Genomic DNA, 21289 nt, shown 5'->3' on the forward strand with positions numbered 1-21289 from the left:
AAACAGTAACATAACATAGGGATCCTCTAGCAACAGGGAGAAAGTCTTACAAACCTGTTTTCCTTCAAACCGGTATTCAATAGATCACGTTATTTATTTTTCATGTTTTTCAATTAGACATTCCTAAATTAACTTTGTGATCTATTTAGTTGCATGTTCCTTTTCATTTTCTTAATCAGAACCACAGATCTTTATTTTCTCTGGAGTTGTTCTGTGTAGTAGTACGTAATAGCATCATAAGTACCATCAGGCGCCTCTGCTGGTTCGAGTGACAAGAGAGAAGCTTTTGTGCCCTGCTGGTTATCATGGCTTCCCATTGATCAGCAAGAAACTCCTTAGAGAACACCATCAAATCTGAGCTTCACTATTCTGTGTGCAGGTGTCTGCCTTTAGGGCAGTACCAGTCAGTATGGGTACGATTCTACAACCTGTGAATTAGCACCACTGTCTAAGCAGATAATTGTGATTAGGTTAAACCCCCAACATAGGAAAATAAAACTTAAGAGGAATCAGAATTAAATAAATAAATGGCAGGGCTTTTTAAACTCATACTCTTATCAGCACACCAAGCAAAATCATCAACCCAGGTAATAAGGCTTCCCTCCCTCAAAAGCTGAGGCCCCATTAGCACAGCCATATTGGTTTCTTTTTTAGAGTCTGCTTTTAAAGCAGACCTATTTCTAAACCTGACAAAAGACAGTTAACTCATGATTACATCTTTTCAGTGAACAGATACTGCTGGATAAATACCCCTCAAACCTCATTAAAGTGAATTACCCACTATTCCACCAGCGCATTACAAAATGGACTAATGTAAATCTCACCTCAGCCCTTTGAAAATGTCCAAAAGGATGGCAGAAAGAGTAAAGCAATGCACTCAAAAGGCCAAAAAATAATCTGAAAAATGCCTACACGCTGCCTTTTTATACAAAAAAAAAAAATAATTGCTCAAAAAAGTTAAATATTAACGTTTTGACAAAAGCTTCAAATATTAAGGTTATGATGATTTTAATTACTTAATTTGTTTAATGTGTAATTAGGAAGACAAATAATTGTAGGTGTAAATTTAAGTTATCAGAGAAATGAGGGTTCCCTTAATTAATGCATTTTTTAAAATGTGGAAAGTCTTCTTCAAACTCTTAAAAACAATTTCTCTTAACTAGCTTAGCCCTAAGGTGATTCCCGAGCCACGTGCAGGTAAAAAAAAAAAAAAAAAAAAAAAAAAAGCACCAAAAAAGAAAAAAAAGCAGAAGGGAAGAAAGTTCAATGACCTTGTAAATTAGGGAACAAAAACCTGTAATGGTGTGATAGTCTGTATAGCCTCAATGGAATTACAGGAAAACACTTGTCCGGAAATTGCTTTTTTGAAAAACTACCATGAGGTAGGGGAACCGGAGGGGAATAACATTGGGGAGGGGAGGTTGCAAATGGTAAAATAGCGGACGGGAACCCACCGATGCAAAATACAACCTCCTCTGTCCCGACTGTCACGCAGACTTCTACGCATCTTTAGATAAAAAGGAAAACAGTCATTATGCACAGGTGTTAGCTCCATGTTCGAGAGTTGAACGGGGAAGACTTGTTATACACCTAGCGGTGGGTGGATTTCACCAGGCTGCAGCCTCCATACAGCTTTTCTTTGCTGCACTGCAGAGGCGCCATCTTCTCCGTCTTAATCTTCACTCAATTCAATCCTTTTATCTGCACCCTTAAAAAAAAGACTCTGAGGACCCTCCTCAACAGCCCGCGTCCCCGGTGGAAGACTAAACCAGAGTGCCCAGCGCTGCCAGTGAGGAGGCCGCGCCTCAATCAGACAAACGCCTCCTTTGATGCACAGAGGGGGAGAGCTCGTGCCTCCCCACCGCCCGCCACTGCCCTTTCCATTGCACATCCCGCTCTCCGCGTATTTCTCGCCAAGGACTTCACAGCCCAACACAGGATTAGCAAGCGTCGGAGGTGAAAGGGGTGGAAAGCGGAGGAGCCCCGAGGCTCCTCCAGAGGGGCCCAAGCCGCCCCCTCCCCCCGGGACAGACGCCCCGCGCCAGGAAGGGAGTCGGGCGGGAGCCTCGGGGGCCCTTCGCGTCCCGGGCTGGCAAGGGCGGGGTCCCGCGGCTTTTGTTCCCGGAGCCCTTCTTCCTCTCCTGGAAGCTGAAGGTGCGAGCGAAGGCCCGGGACGTCCAGGGTTGGGGAAGATACCAGGTGGCTGTGGGTCTCCGATCCCTCCCATCTCTCGAACTTACACGAAAGGGAGTCGCAGAAACAGACAAAGTTTGTGTGCGGAAGGTGGTGCGCGACCCTCGTAGGGGTCGCACTCGGAAGGCCGCCGCGAGCAGCCGGGAAGAGGAAGGCGGAGGAGATCGGGCCGGGAAGTGCTGGGGGGGCTGCCAAGGGAAGGTGAAATGCGGCGGAAAAGGCTCCGGGAAGCGGGGGATGGGGGCAGTTCGCCGAGTTATCCCGACTCCTCTTCCCCAGGGCCCGAGAGAAAGGGGAAGGGAGCGATTAAGATTCGGGGACAGGATCCAGGGACGCTGCGCCTTCCTTTTCCCCACGTGCTCCCTTCACCTCCCCCCATCTGGATGTCTTTCACCTCCCCCGGTTCTCAGCCCCCGGCCGCGAGGCACGGACTGAGGCAGGGTCTGAGCTCAGGATTGCCCCCTCGCCTCCTCGCCCCTGACTGTCGCTGACCCCGGCGCCCGACGCCTCGCCAGCTCCCTCTCCGAGGGCCGGAGCGCGCGTCCCCAGGGCAGGGCAGGGCCGGAGGCGCTGATGCGCAGAGCGCCCGCAAGCGGGGGCGTTGGGTGCGGAGAGGACAGGATTCCCCTCCATTGCCCCCGGCTTCTCTAGATTAGGTGAAAGACTTGGTAACCGGGTCGGCTGCACACCTGCCCTCCCACCCCCCACCCCTTCCGAAGCGCGGCACCCACCTCCAGCGCCCGAGCCGTCCAGGCGGCCAGTAGGACCAGTGCCAAACCGGACAGCATCGCGACCCTGCGCGGGGCACCGAATGCGCTGCTGTGCGAGTGGAATCCGCCGCGCCCTGGCACTGCCGGTGTCACCGTCGCCGTCTCTGGTGGTCGCCGCGATCGCGCTGCTCCGGGTGGTAGCTCTCACCGCTGCCGAAGAAACTGACCGAGCAGAAGCGCGGCGGCGGGGCTCCGAGCCCGGCAAGTCAGCTGATCCGGCCCACCCCGCTCGGCGCCCGAGAGAGACCCCTAGCGGCGCCGCCGGGGAGCTGCGCGCGCGCCCCGGCCGTCTGGGGCCCGCGCCCCGGCGCCCACAGGTGCAGCGCCTCGAGCTCCTCCAGAATCCCGCACGCCTCCCAGGCAGCCAGCCAGCTCGGTCCGGGGAACAGTAGGAGGGAGAGTGTGGGGCCAGGAGAGGGATGGTGCAGGAGCAGGGAAAGGTGAGTCATAGGACGTTTGGGCTTCAGAAAAGTTGGGAGCGCTCCCTGCCTGTTCCCGTGAGCTTGACTCATCCAGGGATGTTGTGTAAAGGGCTGCTGCTGGGGTGCGTTTGTAGCTGCATTTCGGGTTTCGTTTGGTTTGGAGAGGTGGGGGAGGTGTTTCTGAAAGAGAAAGGGAACAAGATGAAAGAAAATCGAATTTCTTTGCTTAGTGAGAGAGCAAAAGCCTTCCCCCCCCCCCCCCCCCCGTCAAAAGCAGCTAGGAGCAACTTGGAATTTCTATCTTTAGAATGAACCAAAGGAGAAAGGAGCTGGACCTAGCGAAGGGGGAGAAGGGGCTTGTCAGCGGGGATTTTTCTTCTTCTTTAAATCAGGTAGGAATGTAACATCCATTTGAGATGAGAGTAAAGGGAAAGCTAAGAGAGAAAGGGTCTGGAGGGGTGATTCTTATTCGACCCCCATAACTAAGAACTTCTGACCTCAAACTTCGTCCTTGTTATTCATTGTATCCAGGATGATCTAGAACTGCGCTGATGTGTCCCCTCCTCTTGATCTTAAGGAGCATAGGTCACCAAGCCTCAGGCCACAGTGGGGCTACGAACGAAGGGGAGGGAACCAAGGCAGGGACTCCAGTCATGGAGTCGTGGCTCAGCCGGGGCGCTGGCGACTTCCTTCCGGAGAAGTCAGCATTTATCTGTCACTTTCCTTAATGCTCTCTTCATCCCCCTCACTACCCCCAGGCATCCAGTCCTGTCCCTGGATTACTTTTTCCTCTGAGTGTCCTTTGAAAGTCCTCAACAAATAATAACAAAATGTGTTATCATGCAGTTATTTCTTTACATGCCTTATGTCATTAATTCCTACAAAAGCCAATGAGGCCCTTGCTATTATGATTCCCATTTATAAGTCAAGAAGCTGAAGCTAAGGAACGTCTCCCAAATATGACAGCAAATTAAGCGACATGAATTTGCGACGGCAGGGGAAAGCCTAAGTGACAGCAAAACCCAGTTGCTTCCTATTTACCCACCACCATAATTTCCTGTCTGTCGCAGGTGTGTATGAACCTTGAAGGAATCTGAATGCAAAGAGGAGTATGACTACAAGATGGGAAGGGAGCAGGACCAGCTAACCTGTTTACCCGAAAATAAGACCTAGCCGGACAATCAGTTCTAATGCGTCTTTTGGAGCAAAAATTAATATAAGACCCGGTGCCATTTTACAATAAGACCGGGTCTAATATAAGACAGGGTCTTACATTAATTTTTGCTCCAAAAGATGCATTAGAACTAATTGTCCGGGTAGGTCTTATTTTCGGGGAAACACGGTATAAATTTTGCAGGGTCCAGTATGAAATGAAAAAGGCCAGACCCATTTTTCCAAAAATTAAGAATTTTACGTTGGTGATGCAGAATGTTAAACCTAACATGGGGCTCTTCTGAGCACCGGGCCCTGCGTGACTGCATAGGTTGCATTCCCATGAAGGCAGTCCTGGGAGGCAAAAAGCAATTTTTAAGAATAAGAAACTTTTATTGAGCACATAATTCAAAAAATACAGAAGTGAGGTTATAATCTATAAAAATGAAAGTACTGAGATTTAGCAGTTTCCCTTTCCACTGTTGAAATTCACCACACTCACACATTCCCTGGACAAGATGTTCTCCCGGGGAAGATGATTAGCAGCTGACAATATCAGATTGATGGACAGTCCTGACATTTTCTCCAGTTCCATTACCACTCAGAGATCCTGATGGCTTTTGCTTCTCAGCCACTATCTCTGTTCTGCCATTTAATACCATTTCTTGCCAAAGGTATCTTCCAGATCCCCTGAGCAGGAAATAAAGGAATATCCCTAGTTAGAACCCTACTAGGCTGGAGAGAGGACCAATGACTATTGGTGGAATCTCCACAACAAGCCCAGCCTAGACTTAAATGCGTCAATTTCTGAGATGTTCACTATCCCTTCGGACAGTGCATTCTGTCTTTGCGTGGTTCTGGTTTCTATAAAGTTCTTAACCCCATTCCCTTTATTTAACCCTTCCACTCAGATGTCCTTCTTGTCTCACTGTGACCAAGCAGAATGTCTTATCCACACCACTGATCTTCATATATTTGCCAGCAGTTTTCATACAGCTTCTACCTCCAGAGTCCTCTCTTTGCAAATAAACACAGGTGCTTCCTTCAACAGTTGTGCAAATGGCATGGTTTCTGGTTACTTCCATACCCTGGCCATTCTCCACTAAATGTGTTCTGGTTTGTTTCTCTTACTCCATGAGTGCTCTGACCACTGCAGGGTGGAGTAGGCTATTTCCCCACCTCAGTGTGCAGTCTAATGTGCACCTGATTTTGTTAACTCAGATTGGTTACAGTCCATTGGTTCTCCCAAATCTTTTTTATGTATAGTGCTGTGAGCCACATCTCTGTTATCCTATGTTTAGGATGTTATCTGTGCCTCCCAAATATCACCCCAAACGATCTTTTTTTAAAATTAGTTTCAAGTGTACAAAGCAACGTAATAGTTACACATTTAAACCCCTCATAAAGTGATAACCCACCCCGCAAGCTACTACCCCTCTGACATTTTATATAGCTGTTACAGTACCATCGACTATCTTTCCTATGTTGTACTCCATATCCCATGACTATATGTACCTATATATTTAGAGTTGACATTCAATATTATTCTATTTCAGCTCTTCTGGTCTATGGCACATAGGTCAGGCATGTACACAGTCTACGTTGTGATCCCTCTGATAAGTCCAGTGTCCGTCTGGCACCTTACATGATCTTTACAACATTGTTGATTATATTCCCCATATCATATTAACTATCAATTTATATTTCTTAATGCCTTCATCTTTTTCACCCTGACCCCAACCCCATTCCCACCTATCATGCTGATAGATCTAGTACCTATCTGGCACCATACCTAGTTATTACTATATTCCTTATGCTATAACCTACATCCCCATGACTACTGTATAACACCCAATTTGTTCTTCTTAATCCTTTCCCCTTTCACCTGTTCTTAACCCCCCTCACATCTTAAAGAAGTCCCTCTAAGAGTCCTTGTATTACTGGTTTGGTGGTGATGAACTCCTTCAGCTTTATCTTGTCTGGGAAGCTCCTTATCTGTCCTTCAATTCTAAATGACAGCCTTGCTGGGTAGAGCAATCTTCGTTGTATGCCGTTGCTTTTCATCACTTGGAATATTTCCTGCCACGCCCTTCCTGCCTGCAAAGTTTTTGTTGAGAAATCAGCTGACAGTCTTATGGGGCACCCCTTGTAGGTAACTAACTGTTTTTCTCTTGCTGCTTTTAAGATTCTCTCTTCGATTTAACCTTTGGCGTTTTAACTATGATGTGTCTTGGTGTGGGCCTCTCTGGGTTTATCTTTGGGACTCTCTGGGCTTCCTGGTTTTGTATGTCCATTTCCTTCACCAGGTTAGGGAAGTTTTCTGTCATTATTTCTTTACATAGGTTTTCAATTCCTTGCTCTCTCTTTTCTTTTTCTGGTACCCCTATAATGCAAAGTTTGGGACTCTTGACATTGTCCCAGAGGCCCCTTAAATTCTCCTCAATTTTTCGGATTCTTTTTTCTTTTTGCTGTTCTGATTGGGTGTTTTCAGCTACCTTATCGTCTACATTGCTGGTTGGATCCTCTGCTTCATCTAATCTGTTGATTCCCTGTAATATGTTCTTCCTTTCCGTTATTATATCATTTATTTCTGCCTGGCTCTTTTTTGTGGTTTCCAACTCCATTTTTATGAGATCATTGAGCATTCTTGTAACTAGTGTTTGGAACTCTGAGTCTGATAGATTGCTTATTTCCATTTCACGTAGTTCTTTTTCTGGAGCTTTGTTCTGTTCTTTCATTGGGACATGTTTCTTTGTCTCCCCATTTTGGCTTCCTCCGTGTGTTTGTTTCTATGTATTAGATAGGACTGCTATGTTTTCCAGTCTTAGTAGAGTGGCCTTATGTAGTAGGTGTGGTATGTGTTTCAGTGGCTCAGTCTTTCTGGTCACCTGAACCATGCGCTCCAGGGACATCCCTTGTGTGGGTTGTGTGTGCCCTCCTTTTGTAGTTGAGCCTAGGTTGAAAATTGGGAGGGACTGACCTTTGGACTCACGGGTTGTGAGGACTGGCCTTAACTACAGTGGAAGAGTTGTTGTGCAGGGGCTGACCCTACAGAGCAGGCTCTGCCTCAGCAGGATTCTAGTGGCTGCCTAATCAGCACCTTGGGTGTAATGTACTTGGAGATGGCTAGGTGATGCTCCAGCTCATTTTGAAGCTGGCCACTGGGGGCCACAGCCCCAGGACCACCTTGGAAGGCATCCACTGTATGTCTACTTCAGCCTCCGCCTGTGCCCCACCCGGGGCCTCCTAGCGGGAGCCAAAAAGAAATCCGCAGATGTCTGCCACCTGTGCTGTGCTTGGAAGTGCCTTTGAGAGGCCAAGCCACAAACCAAGACTGGCTGCTTGCTTAGGGCTGCTCAAGCCAGATGCTGCGTGTCTGGGTTGTATGAACCTTTAATGACCCTAGGAAAGTGCAGCTTGAGCCAAGACAGGCGGTCTGTATGAAAAAGCCCTGGAAGCAGCCTGGGTGAGCCCAAAAGTTGGGTGGGTCCAGATCTCAAATCACCAGGGCCCAGTGAACAAAAGGCGGAGACTCAGAAATGGCGGCCACCTGTGTTCGCATACCAGGAAGGGGGAGGGCTCAACAAAGAAACAATGGCCTCTGCCAGCCAGCCCCCCCACCCCTTGAAGGAGAAAGCCACCTCTCCAGCCCCCCCATCCCAAGCCAGACAACTCAATTCCCCATCATTTCTCCCTGCCGTCTTTCCAGCTGCTGCCCCAGCACTGGAGCTCAGGGCCAGTGATTCCATTGGTGGGTAAGTCCGAGCACAGTCCCTTTAAGAGGAGCACCTGTGAGTGCAGCCACACTGTCTCACTCCATCACAATCTCTGCTGTTTTTCACAACCAAAAATTATGGGGACTTCTCTCCCCAGCACTGGAACCCTGGGCTGGGGTGGGGCTGGGATCTCTCGCTCCTCTAAGGGTTGGGGGGACCCCCACAGCCGAAATAGTCCTCCTGATCTTTAATGATCACGTAAGGGTGTGGGACCATCCTGTTCCACGTCTCTGACCTTCCTACCAGTCTGGAGGTGGTTTCTTCTGCAAGTCCTTAGTTGAAAGGCTTCAGTTCAGCTTGATGTTAGACAATTCTCAATAATATTTTGTAGATTAGTTGTAATTTTGATGTGGTTAAAGAAGAAGGTAAACACAGTGTTTACTACTGAGCCATCTTGGTTGTCCCCCCAAATAATCTTAATCGAAGCCGGAAGATGGGCCCTGTATTAGTTTACTAGGGCTGCCGTAGCAAAGTACCACAGTCTGGGTGGCTTAAACAGCAGAAATTTATTTTTTCACAGTTCAAGAAACTGGAAGTCCAAGATCAAGGTGTCAGCAGGGTTGGTTTCTTCTGAGGCTTCCCTCCTCGGTTTGCAGATGGCTGTCTTCTCCCTGTGTCTTCACCTGGTCTTCCCTCTGTGTCCTAATCTCCTTGTCTTATAAGGACACCAGTCATATTGAATTAGGCTCCACTCTAATGACCTCATTTTAATTCTCTTTAAAGACCCTATCTCCAAATATAGTCATATTCTGAGGTATTAGGGGTTAGGGTTTCAACATATGAATCTAGAGAAGGACATAATTCAGCTCGTAACAGGCCCTCATTGGGAGCAGCTAGGACTTGTCCTGTAATCCTGTCACTAATCTTTGGCCTTTATTACCAGTGACCAATGGTTCTGCCCTTTGCAGTTGGAAGATGACTACGTTCAACAGGAAAAAAAAGTAGAAATGGAAGAGTTATCTCCATGTTGCATCAACATTGCATCATGATCCCCAGCAGCTAGCATTCCTCCCAAGATCACCCAGCTCTGAAAACAAATTGAAAAAAAACCTGTTACATTGTTTTTTCTTGGAAAATTTTATCAAAACCTAAATGAGTGTGGACATTTACAATCTGTATTAGTGTTCTAGAGCTGCTGTAACAAAATACCACAGACTGGGTGACTTAAGCAACACAAATTTATTTTCTCACAGTTCTAGAAGGTAGAAGTCCAAGATCAAGGTGCTACAAGGGTTGGAGTCCTCCAAGGCCTCTCTCCTTGGCTTACAGATGGCCATCTTCTTGCTGTGTCTTCCTCTGTGCATGCAAACCCATGGCATCTCTTTCTGTACTAAACTCCTCTCATAAAGACACTGGATAGATGGGAATTGGGTCCACCCTAATGACCTTATTTTAACTTAATGATCTCTTTAAAAGTCCTGTTCCCAAATACAGTCATATTCTGAGATAGTGAAAGTTAGACTTCAACATAGGGGTTTTGGAGGAACACAATTCAGTTCACAATAGAACCCCTAAAATTATTCTTACATTTTAAATTACTCTCATCGTTGAGAGTGGATTCTTTTTACTTTTTATTCATATCCTCTTGTAACCAGAATGCTTCTTGGGTAAGCAGAGTGCTTTCTTTAGCAGCGTCCTGGTTGCATATTTGGATTCCATGGCTACTCCCGACTTCCAATAGCGTTAAGAATTATGGGACCTTCTATAAAACTGCTTCCTTACTGGGTATTAGCTGGGATGGCAGACACTGTGACATATTCGAGAGTTTCACATGTTTCCTAACCTGTCTTCCGTTCTAGAACCTCATGCTGGTTCTTCCTTTGTAGGTCAGAAGTAGATCCTGAGTTGGATTCTCTCTCATCTCTTTCTACCTTTTGTAAGACACAACAGTGTTATTAATTTCTTTATCTCAACTGCAGCCTTCAATATCTACAGAAGTCTAAACTGTAAATAGCAATCAACCGTTTCATAAAATCCTTTCTCTCAGTCATGGGGGCATTTTTACACATTATAAGATTAGTTTTTTTCTTTTTAATGAATAGACAATGACATTATAAGTGAATAATTAGCACCTTAACATATCTACATTTAACCACCCCTATCTCACAGACCTGCATGTAAACAGAGGGTGTGAAGTAAAGATCCATCCATGGGTCTTTCCTTCAGTGGTGCATCTATGCTTTGAAAACTAGTCCTTCTCTGCAGTCACTACACAAAACTACTTCAGAGACAGCCTTCAGAGTCACAAAAGTGATCATGTACAAATAGGTTTAGTGTATTTCAGTAGTAATTCTACGGGACAACAAAATTAAATGTTTAACCAGGGACCACAATTGGCAGCTGGTTTATAGAACTTGTTTGAAGAATGATGGTAAATCCAAGGTTGCCACGAAGACTAATGTAAAAGAATATTCTTATTTTATGGAAGAACAAGAGAGGAGAAAGAAATAGGCCACACATCCCTATCCCAGAGATTGGAAGTGTGAAAATCAATCCAATAGTAGGATTTGCTTCTTCAGACATCTTTGGTGATAAGGCAGAAACATACAATATTTCTCAGGCTTTGAGAAACTTGACTGCTACATATCAGCTTGGGAGGTAGTTATGGAAACTACTGCAGCCTCCCATTGCCAAAATTCCCCCCTCATCAGGTGGTGTGACAGTGCCTGGTTTACAATAGAAATTGCTTCTCCTTCCTTGAGAGAACAGAAATTCACAGTAGCTGTCACTGAAGTGATTGGGATAGTCCTGGCTTTGACATTGCATTGACCTTGCCAGGGGCTACCAGTTTGCACAGTGACTCTCAACTCAGTGATACTTGGGTGGGTCCCTAAGTAATGTATTGCTAATAAAAGTTCCAAATTGGTGAGTGATTTACTTTTTTTAGAACCTCAATGAAAGCAGACTCATGGTTACCCTTACATCAGGCTGTCCATTTCTACTCCAATATGCTATCTAGAGTGGGAGAGAAAAGGATGGAGCTGTATAATTGGGCAATATGCTAAGAATTAGACAGAAATTTGACCAGTCCCAAGGGCATGTGCCAGATATGTGAAAGATATATATCCTGTTTGCAGATGGCACGGTGTTTGGAAAGACTGCTTGCCAGAGGCGCTGAGAGGATTAGATGGGGCTGACCACTTCACATGGGACAACATCACATGGTCACAGAGTGTCACTCCCCATTGCAGCTGCAGGAAACCATAGCTCACACTAGGAGTTGCCATGCCCTGGGGCCATTGCCAACACTTGGCACTGATGACAAACATCCTGGCTGAGGGATTTTACATTCCAAGGTAACTAGACCTCATTATCGCTACACCATACCAAGCATTGTCCTTCATGTTCTCTTTAAGAAAAAAAAAAAGTTCTAGAGACTTTGATAAGTGACTCAACTTTCAAAATCCAAGTGGAGGCTCAGGCACAGAAGTGCTACCCAATCCTAAAATAAATGACAAGATTCCAGCAGGTAAGCCTTGAGTATTCATGAACACGTTTTGTGAATAAACAGAATCCTGAATGACAGAACAAACACACAAACCAAAAAATAAATAAAAACTTCATAGTTGTTCAGTATATAACTTTTGTCCCTGGGCAAACACCCAACTTTGCCATATCCCTTGGGTAACATTGTTCTGTCCATGTGAATTTATTCCAGTTAAAGTAAATATTAGCCTTGGGAATGAAAGTGTTTAGTATGGGTGGATCAATCAAATGTTTTACACTTCCATTGTGGGCATGGTAAAAAACAGATACGTTTTCTCCCCTTAAAGAGCTCATGCTTATGTGAGAAAAATATCTGGGGGGAAAAAGGCTTAGTGAAGAAAGGTACATCAGTAAGTACAATTTGGTGTAAAGTATTTGTGTTTGTATATAAATTCATCAGAAGAAAATTAGAGTTACAGACGTATAGCACTGCGATGGGTAAATTAGTGATGTGAGGAAGAGGTGTGATTTTTTTTCCCCCAGAGGATTTGATACTACCTCAAAGAGAAAAGAAAAAGGAGCAAGAAGGAAGATGTTCTAAGGAAGCACCATGTAAATGCACTAGAGTGTTCTTGATGGGGCTGGTCGTGGGAGTGAGCGGTGGGGGAACCTGTTAATATTAGAGATGCTGAGGAATTAGGTCAGATGGATTGGGCAGCCGTGGGCTGCTACTCATTCCAGGTTTCCTCATCAGTCTGACATACTCTAAGATTTCTAGAGAAAGGCCTGTCATTGGAGAAAGTGTAGGGAAATTCAGAGGATGAAAAGGTTGGGATCAGGAAGAACAGGGAGAAGACTCTGCCAGAGATTCCAGGTATGACCATACATGGGATCTGTAAACAGTTTGTGCAAAAATCATGGTTACTTGTGATCTGTTGTCGGGACAGAGCCCCAGAGAGCAGTTTCCAGGCTCTCGGCCTCATGTGGAGAGGTGCTGGCTCAGATAGTAGATGGCCGTCAGCTGTAGCCACTGGCCACTGATATAACTGCCGTGGCTACGGAGGGGAGCTGAGGAGAGTGAAGGAGGAGACTGGAGGGGAGTCAAGGAGAGTCAAGGAGAGTCGGTCGGTTGGCAGCAAAGTGGACAGCAGGTCACACGTCATGTGAACCCAGCCTCCACTGAGACCACAGTGGTATGACTTTCCTACCTATGGCTCCGTGGGTGTTCCTTTTTGGCCTCACCATGTCCTGCGTTCTTATGTGGGGAGCGGGACCTGACACCCCACAGGGTGTCGCGCTCTGCGTGACACACGGTGTAGTGGGTAGGATACATTGCCGGCCAAAGCTTTCCGAAGGGCAGTGGAGCAGTTTGTGCGTATGAAAGCTCAGTCACAGGAAGACCAGGAGGAGCAGCTGCCGCAGAGCTGGACCCCGTGGAGGGGTGGGAAGACGTGGATGGTTCTCCAACCAGCAGAGGCTGGAGAAAGTGAAGGTTGTTGCAGCCCTGTGGCCTGGAAAGTGCTTGCTGACGCACCCTGGATGCAGGACTTGTAGTCCCAGGAGGAAACGCTTGCTGAGTCCTCCATGGAGATGAGGGTGAGGTCAAGGTCGTCCCTCACCCCCAGGACAGCCCTGGCAAATGACTGTGGACTATGGGGAATTGCCTTCTATCCCTGATTTAATGGACCACTTGACTGTTTGGGAACATACCACCATGTAGTGGAACTGGCGGATGTTTGCTTTTGTGTCTTGACTGGCCGCCATCGAGAATATGTAAGTATCTTGACTATGAGCCGCTGTTGTTCCAGCATGGTACCGAGAGGCCCAGAGAGAGTAGCAGTGCCCTGAGAGGCCCTGGCTGTGTCCAGGAAGTCTGGCTGTGTCCAGAGAGAGTGGCAGTGCCCTGAGAAACCAGGGCCATGCCCGGGGAGACTGGTGGTACCCTAAGAAGCCCAGGAAGTCTGGCTGTGCCCAGAAGTACTGGTGGTGCCCTGTGAAACCCTGGCTGTGCCCTGTGAAACCCAGGTGGTACCCTAAGAAGCCCAGGAAGTCTGGCTGTGCCCAGAAGTACTGGTGGTGCCCTGAGAAACCCTGGCTGTGCTCAGAGAGCCTGACTGTGTCCAGGATATTGCATTCACCTCCAGGCTTCTCGCAGAAGACGCTTGTCATGTAGATTATGAGGCGAGAACCTGTAGGGTTGGATTGTGGGGACAGAGCCCCGGAGAGCAGTTTCCAGGCTCTCGGCCTCATGTGGAGAGGTGCTGGCTCAGATAGTAGATGGCCATCAGCTGTGGCTGGTTGGCCATCAGCTGTAGCCATTGGCCATTGGCCACTGATATAACTGCCGCGGCTACGGAGGGGAGCTGAGGAGAGTGAAGGAGGAGATTGGAGGAGAGTGAAGGAGAGTCAAGGAGAGTCAGTCGGTTGACAGCAAAGCGGACAGCAGGTCACACGTCGTGTGAACCCAGCCTCCATTGAGACCATAGTGGTATGACTTCCCTACCTATGGCTCCGTGGGTGTTCCTTTTTGGCCTAGCCACACTCTGCGTTTTTATGTGGGGAGCGGGACCTGACACCCCGCAGGCCGCCCTGCACGCCATGTGTGTTGTGTTAATCTTCCATGACACACATGAGGAGATGAGAGAGGTTAACTCAGCCAGAAAGGGCCAGAGGAGGGGGCGATTTGTACCCGGTTCTGTCTCACCGGCCACCACTAATTATGATTTTTTTTTAAATGAGGAAAATAATACGTTTTATTTTTAGTTTGTTTGTATTTAGGAATAGGAAGTATATGCAATAGGAAGTAACTTGAATATGGTGAATGGAGACTGAAGGGAAGGTGAATGAGATGATGTTGGAGGTGTGGTTGTGGTAGTTTTCTGTGCTAATTGATGATTCATTCCTAACAGATGGGTTAAAAACTATTCAGGTGACATTAACATCATGTTACAAAAAAGGAAATATGTTTTGTGGTTACTTATGAGAACCAAATAGTCACTTGGAGAGTCAATATTTGTGAAATGAACCCTAAGTAGCCCTCTAAATACAGTGTAAGAAAGAAGTGAGTTGTAGTTATTACTCAAGGTTATTTTCCAATATGTACTGCATTAGAATGATAATTTTTGCAAAACAAAGGACGTCATTCTCTAGCACAATTTCTAAACTGTGTACCATAAAACCCTCGCTCAGCAGAGCCCTATGTGTAAGTGTTATATGCATACGTAAAAAGGGTTTTGTAATCAAATATGTTTAAGAAATAAGCAGTGAAACAAATATCTTTACCTTGGAATGCCTACAACCCTTTAAAATGCTATCATGGTTTTTGAATTTTAAAGATTGCTCTTTATGTAGCATCCCTTTCTGTCTCCCATTTTTGTTTTGTTTTTGTGTTTTTGTGTTTTTTTTGTATCAAATCCGGGACTAGAGTTGCATAAAGCATGTTTTAGGGAACTCTGCGTTGGAAGCATTCTGTGGACTCTTGGATTTCTTTAAGACCTTTGTAGAAATGAAGGTTTATAATATACATTTTTTGTCAAAGCAGATGGGTACTTTCCACTGAGAGGTATTTCCATGCATGACCTTGAAGATAAATTAATAAAGGATGAAAGTAGGAATATTAGGCTGACAGATATTTTAAAGTAGGGCATAACAGATGCCCTAAAAAGCATTCTGCAAGTTTAAAGTAGGAGTTAAAATGTGTGTTAGGTGGAAGATACTGGAGTAGAGTCTTTGAATATTTATAGTACAAATGTGCAAGTACATGACCAGCTTCTTCCCAGTTTCAGGGAGAAATGGGACAGAATCCACTTCACATTTGGGACTGCTTCTCTTTAAGTTTTCTGATGTTAAAAGGAGAAAGTATTGCTAAGTTTACAAAAATAAACCTTGGGATAAGACTTGAGCTCACAGCCCTGCCTTTAGTCTTCCGGGACAGGGATCCTCAAGAAACACTCAGGACCTTTACAAAGACGAGTGAGGAGTTCTAGGAAGGAGAATTGAAGGAGACAGTTATTGGATTAATTTGAAGAAGGCTTTGCTGAAATGTCTCATAAAGTATACATAGAGAGCGAAGGCATAGGTAATACAGAATTCTCTGGGTCAAAAAAAGAAATCTGAATTTCTATAGTTTTTTTGGGTTAGTCCTTATTGAAAAATTCATTTACCACTAATGGTGTCAAGTGGCCCTGTCAGCCCTCATTATTGTACCAAAAAGAAAAAGAAGGAAAGATTTAGGGAGACTTGCCTCCAAAGAAATGTTGTTATTTTTGTTTTCCAACTATCAGTGAAAACACATTCTGTTATCTAAATGTGGCAGGGCCAAAAGTCCAAATAACCTCCCTGTTCTGATGAGTTTGTGAAGTCTGGAAAGAGATACTGACTAAATAAAAAGGGCCAAGCGGGCTCACTTCCTTTTGCAAAGGAAGGGTAAAATGAGATGGAAATAAACTAGGAAAAATGGCGAAAGCACAAATCTGGTTTTCAGATAATTCTAGAGCCCTGGCATCGACCCTGGCTTAAATCTTGGAAAATATCAAATTCAGTTTTAATTTTGGCCTACATTAGAAAATAGGTCATAGATTTGCTTAAACTCAGTTATGCCATTTTGGCCTCAACTGCTTGGGAACTGCTAGGAAACTTTATTTAAAAAAAGAAAATCAGATTCTACCAACATCGTTTGGTGCTTTTCCACCCAAAATCTCTAAAACGACTCCAAAATCCTTGTGCAGGCTATGTCTAGAAGAACATAGACCAAAATATTAGAAACTGAGCTGGAATAACTCAAATCTGTAATTCTGTCTTTTGAGTCTCAATAATTCAAACACCTACAAAACGTCCACGAGAGATATTTTTCAATCAAGATGAAGAAACTCAGACAAGTACAGGGATATGCATTAACTCATAGGCTTACTTCTTTTTGGAATTAATCTTCAGTGAAAGATTTAGTCTCCATGAACCAAAGCACAGCACAACCTACAGCTTTCCTGGTCCCTTGGGAGTGAGAAGCAGTTCTCAGTAGAAGTAGTAGTTTCATCCTGATTTTTCAAGCGTGGAGCTCTCTTATCTTTCACACACTTGAAGAGAAGATGTTGGATGGCTAGCCCAGAGGACTTTGTCTTTCACTTCAGAACTCCTCTGGTAAGGAAGGATTTGATTTCACACAGTTTTCCTTCAGTCTGTACATGTCAGAGTGCTTCCCCCACCATCCCATAATCCCCTGTGACTGACCGTTTCATTTCCAACTCTCTTCCACTTCTTATGAGTTGAAAAAGAACCTAGAATTACAGTGTATAGAACTGAAGCAAATATAGTGCCCATCTAGGCTCAGCCTTTTATTTGATGAGGACTCATCGATTGAACACCTAGAGAAATGGAGTGACTTGCATTCAGTCATGTGACTACTTATTGGCCAAGGATGGCCCTAGTCCCCCTGACTTCCTGTTCTTGTTTTAGCTTGTGAAACTTTCCAGACCTGGTGATTTCACCAGATATGAGTAATGAAAACAGTGGGATACAGAGATCACTCATACTTTATGAAGTGGTGATATTTTTCCTCATCTAAACATTGGTTTATCTTTCTAGAAATTTAGAGTTGGAATGAACTCAGAAATCACCTGTTTGATCCTTCCACAAACACAGGTGTCTTGCCGGCAGTATTCTTGAAATAATTATTTGGCTTCAGCTTCCTTATTATCTCTTATTGAGAGACATCCTCAGGAAAAGAAATATTTCAGTAGAATTTTTTTGTTGTTCTCTTGAGCTAAATTTTACCTTTTCTTCACTTCTATCCTTTACCCCAATTCTGCCATGTGGAATAAGGCTAAGTGCAAAGAGTGACTTCCCATTCACCCACAGGATACTACTTCAGAAGTTTTAAAACATTTATTCTGTGTTCCCCCAGGCCTCTCTTTCCTTTCTTCTCAAACCTAAACATCTGACTTTCTAAACTGCGGGTTATAGGATATATTTGCCAGATCCCTCATGATGGTGAACTCTGTATGGATTCCTTTCTGCAAATGAATATATTCTCTTTATCCACTCATTTAACAGATATTTAATGATCAACAACTAAGTAGAGGAGATTTAAGAAGCCAAACAAGTAAATAAGAAAATATATAGTGTGGTACACAATGCTACAGGCTATGGAGAAAAACTTAAGCAGAATATGGGGGAGATGGAGAATATGTGTATGGTCAGGAGGCCAAAGGCTTGCTATTGTACTATTCAGAGTGGTCCGGAATAAACTCACTGGTAAGTTGACATTCATCCAACCATATAAAGGAAATGAGAGAGGAAGACTTGCAAATGCTTGGGGCAAGAGGTTGCGGACGTACAGGCAGGAATAAGCCTGACTGAACAACAGCAAGATGGGCTTTGAGGCTCCAATAGAGGGAATGAGGTGGGTAATTGCAGTAGGTAAGGTCAGGGAGGTTGTTATGGGCTGAATTGTGTCTCCCACCCCTGAAAAAAAAGATTTATATATTGAAGTCCTAATCCTCATTACCTCCGAAAGTGAATGTGCTTGGAGACGGAGCCTTTGAAGAGGTAATTAAATTAAGATGCCATCATTAGGGTGGGCCCTAATCCATTATGACTGGTGTCCTTATAAGAAGAGGAGATTAGGGAAGACCATGTGACGAGACAAGGAGAAAGTGGCCATCTGCAAGCCAAGGAGCAAGGCCTGAGAAGAAATCAACCCTACCAACACTTTGATCTTGGACTTCGGGCTTCCAGAATTGTGAGAAAATACATTTCTGTTGTTTAAGTCACTCTGTCTGTGATACTCTGTTGTGGCAGCCCTCACAAAATAATACGGAGATGAAAAGAATGAAATAATGTAGGACCTTGAAGGCCATTGCAAGTACTGTCAGTACATCAGGAACCAATTGTAGGGCTTTGAGAAGAGCCCAAGGGTATTTGGAAACTTCAAGGTTGGTAAGATGAGCAGGAAATAGGAAACAAACAAAGAAGGAAGAGCAAGTGAAGTAGGCTGAGAAAGTGGGGAGTGGTTTCCAACAACCCAAGTCAGGAAAGTGTTTCTTGAGGAGAGAATGATAACTGGGATAAATGCTGCACATACGTCAAATAAGATAAGGACCTTAATGGATTTAGAGATTCTTGGAGGATGTCATTGAGAGGATGTGACCATGGGTTGACCTGCAAGCTGGACCCGGGCAATCATAGGCTTCTCCCCCACTTGGAATGTAGTTCTGCTTGCTATTCCCACACTAGCAGCCATTCCAGGGACACAGCCTAGAGAGAACTGTGTTGTTGAGATCATCTGGCCTGAATATGTGACTGAACTCCATTAAGGACTCTATATTAACCTTTAAGATTTTGGTGGTGGGGGGGTGCAGATCTACCCATCTTGCTGGTGCCCAGGACGAGCCTCGTAAGTCAGTTCCCTGGCTTGTTAAAACTGCCACCTAACAGTCTGGAGTGGTCTGCCTCTTTCTTCCGTCTCTCCTTCCTTTCCATGTATGGGGGCCAGTTTCAGATTTTACCCGGGAAGCTCCTGAGCTAAGGAATCAACAGCGTTGAAGAGGTGACTGTGACATTGACAAAGCTGGGTCAGGGAGTGGTGGAGACAGAAGTATGATTGGCATGGGTTCAAGAAAGAGTTGGGGTGAGGAATTGAAGTCAGCATTTTTAAAAATATTCTTCTGAGGACTCTTGCTGTAAAACAGGCAAAGAAATTGTGTGGTAGCTAATGGGGAATGCATAAGAGGTGTTTTTTAATGGAAGATATTACAATATATTATTATGCTGAGGGTAATGATCCAGTAACAAAAGAAAACTGATGAAGCTGCAGAGCGGGGATAATTGCTGAAACGATGTCCTAGAGTAGATAAGAGGGAATGGCACACAGAATACAAGTGGAGCAGCTGGTCTTAGATGGAACCAACATCCATGGCTCTATTGACCTGTATAGTAGCCACGAGCCACATGTAGCTATTTACATTTAAATTAATTCAAAATTAAATAAATTAAAATTTCCTTTCTTAGTTGTGCTAGTCTTATTTCAAGTGCTTATTAGCCACGTGTGACTAGTGACAACAGTAAAGGACAGCACCAACTTAAAGCATTTTGATTGTCACAGAAAATCCTTAGGACAGCTTACATGATAATAATGGGGAAAGCAGACATACGCACAGACTCATATGCAGGCAGCTGGGCAGAAGTGGTGCAGAGAGCTTATGGAAGGTCTTCACAAATGTCTTCTATTTTCTCAAATAGGGAGCAAAGTCGGAGGCTGAGAGGGAGGATGGGAAAAGATATTTCTCTAGGAGATAAAGAGAGTGAATGGACAAGGGGAAATGAAAGGATTGCTGGTCAGCTTTAAAGATCCACTTTAGGTAAGCAGTCTTTAAGGAGACCAGTTTGCTCCCTGTATGTTTTTCTCCAGCCACGATCACTAGCACGAATGCAGGGCTGAAGTAGGTGGAAAGTTGAAGCTGGTTTAATGAGTGGTTCGTCCATCCCAGCTGTACATTAGAATCACCTAGGGGAGCTATTAAAAAATATAGAAGCCTTATCCCCACAGCAGAGGTTCTGATTGAACATTCCGAAAATGGGCTTCGGTTTTGATCTACTTAGAACTCCCAAGGTGATTTTAATGCACAGACATGTTTGGAAACCACTGAGTTAGAGCAAGAAGGTGAAGGAAATACATAGAGGAGAGGTGAGGGATGGGGACCTTGGCTAATGATGGGCCAAGGCCTGCTCCACAAGGTGCAATGAAAGGGATTCAGGATTTGTGCAGGATAGGAGATGGGATCAGATCGAGGGTGTCCAAGACTGATGGGTGATGAAGGATGAGCTGGGAATCCAGGTTTCTTGGGTGACTAATACAGATCGGGTAGAGGGCACAATAAGGTTTGTCATGCTGGTTTAAATCAGTGCAGTTGACAGAGAACGCAATGACAACCACATCGATGATTTAAACTTATTGGTATCCCCATTTAAAAAACAAACAAGTGAACTTAATTTTAGTAGCATATTTTCTGTTACTTAATATATGCAAAATATTGCCATTTCAACATGTAATCATTGTCAAAGTTATTAATGAGATATTTGACATCCTTTTTGTGTACTTTGTCTTTGAAGTTTGGTGTGAATTTTACATTTACAGCACATCTCCATTCAGAACAGATGCATTTCAAGTGCCCAGCAACCACGTGTGCCGGTGGCTACCGTAGTGGACAGTGTGGGTTAGGAGGTAGGGTAAGAATGTACATGTATGATTTCCGTGGGACTTTTTTTTAGACTACAAACAGACTATAATACATTCCACTTAAATATGTATACCTATTTTTAACCCTTTGATAACTTGCCAGACAGCAGATGACCATTCTAAAATTATTTTGACGATAACATTACATTATCATTCACTCCACTGAGATACTTTGAAAATCTTACTTCATGGACAATATTCCTGGCAGTCACCCCCAAATTTGACATGCTTGCCTTGGGCTTCTCTATATAAATTTGTGAAGACAGGATTATTAAGTGCCCTTCAGTTGTAATGTTTTTATTATGATTGTCCAGCTAG

At 44.7% G+C, this 21289-nt stretch overlaps 1 protein-coding gene across 6 annotated transcripts in view; it reads right to left on the reverse strand.

Annotated features, from left to right (window-relative positions):
- Positions 1-3343, reverse strand: part of APP (amyloid beta precursor protein) — a 251072-nt gene extending 247729 nt beyond the window's left edge. For 3 of the 6 annotated variants that reach the window (XM_081064208.1, XM_081064206.1, XM_081064205.1), the window contains exon 1: positions 2925-3343. In XM_081064208.1, coding sequence (XP_080920334.1) covers positions 2925-2981 — 57 coding nt within the window. In that variant the 5' untranslated portion in view covers positions 2982-3343. The remainder of the gene's footprint in view (positions 1-2924) is intronic. The other 3 variants (XM_081064209.1, XM_081064210.1, XM_081064207.1) reach the window with 3 other exon arrangements.
- Between the last annotated feature and the right edge of the window lie 17946 nt (positions 3344-21289).

This window comes from Rhinolophus hipposideros (assembly GCF_964194185.1).
Source record: "Rhinolophus hipposideros genome assembly, chromosome: 2".
Taxonomy (NCBI): Eukaryota; Metazoa; Chordata; class Mammalia; order Chiroptera; family Rhinolophidae; genus Rhinolophus; species Rhinolophus hipposideros.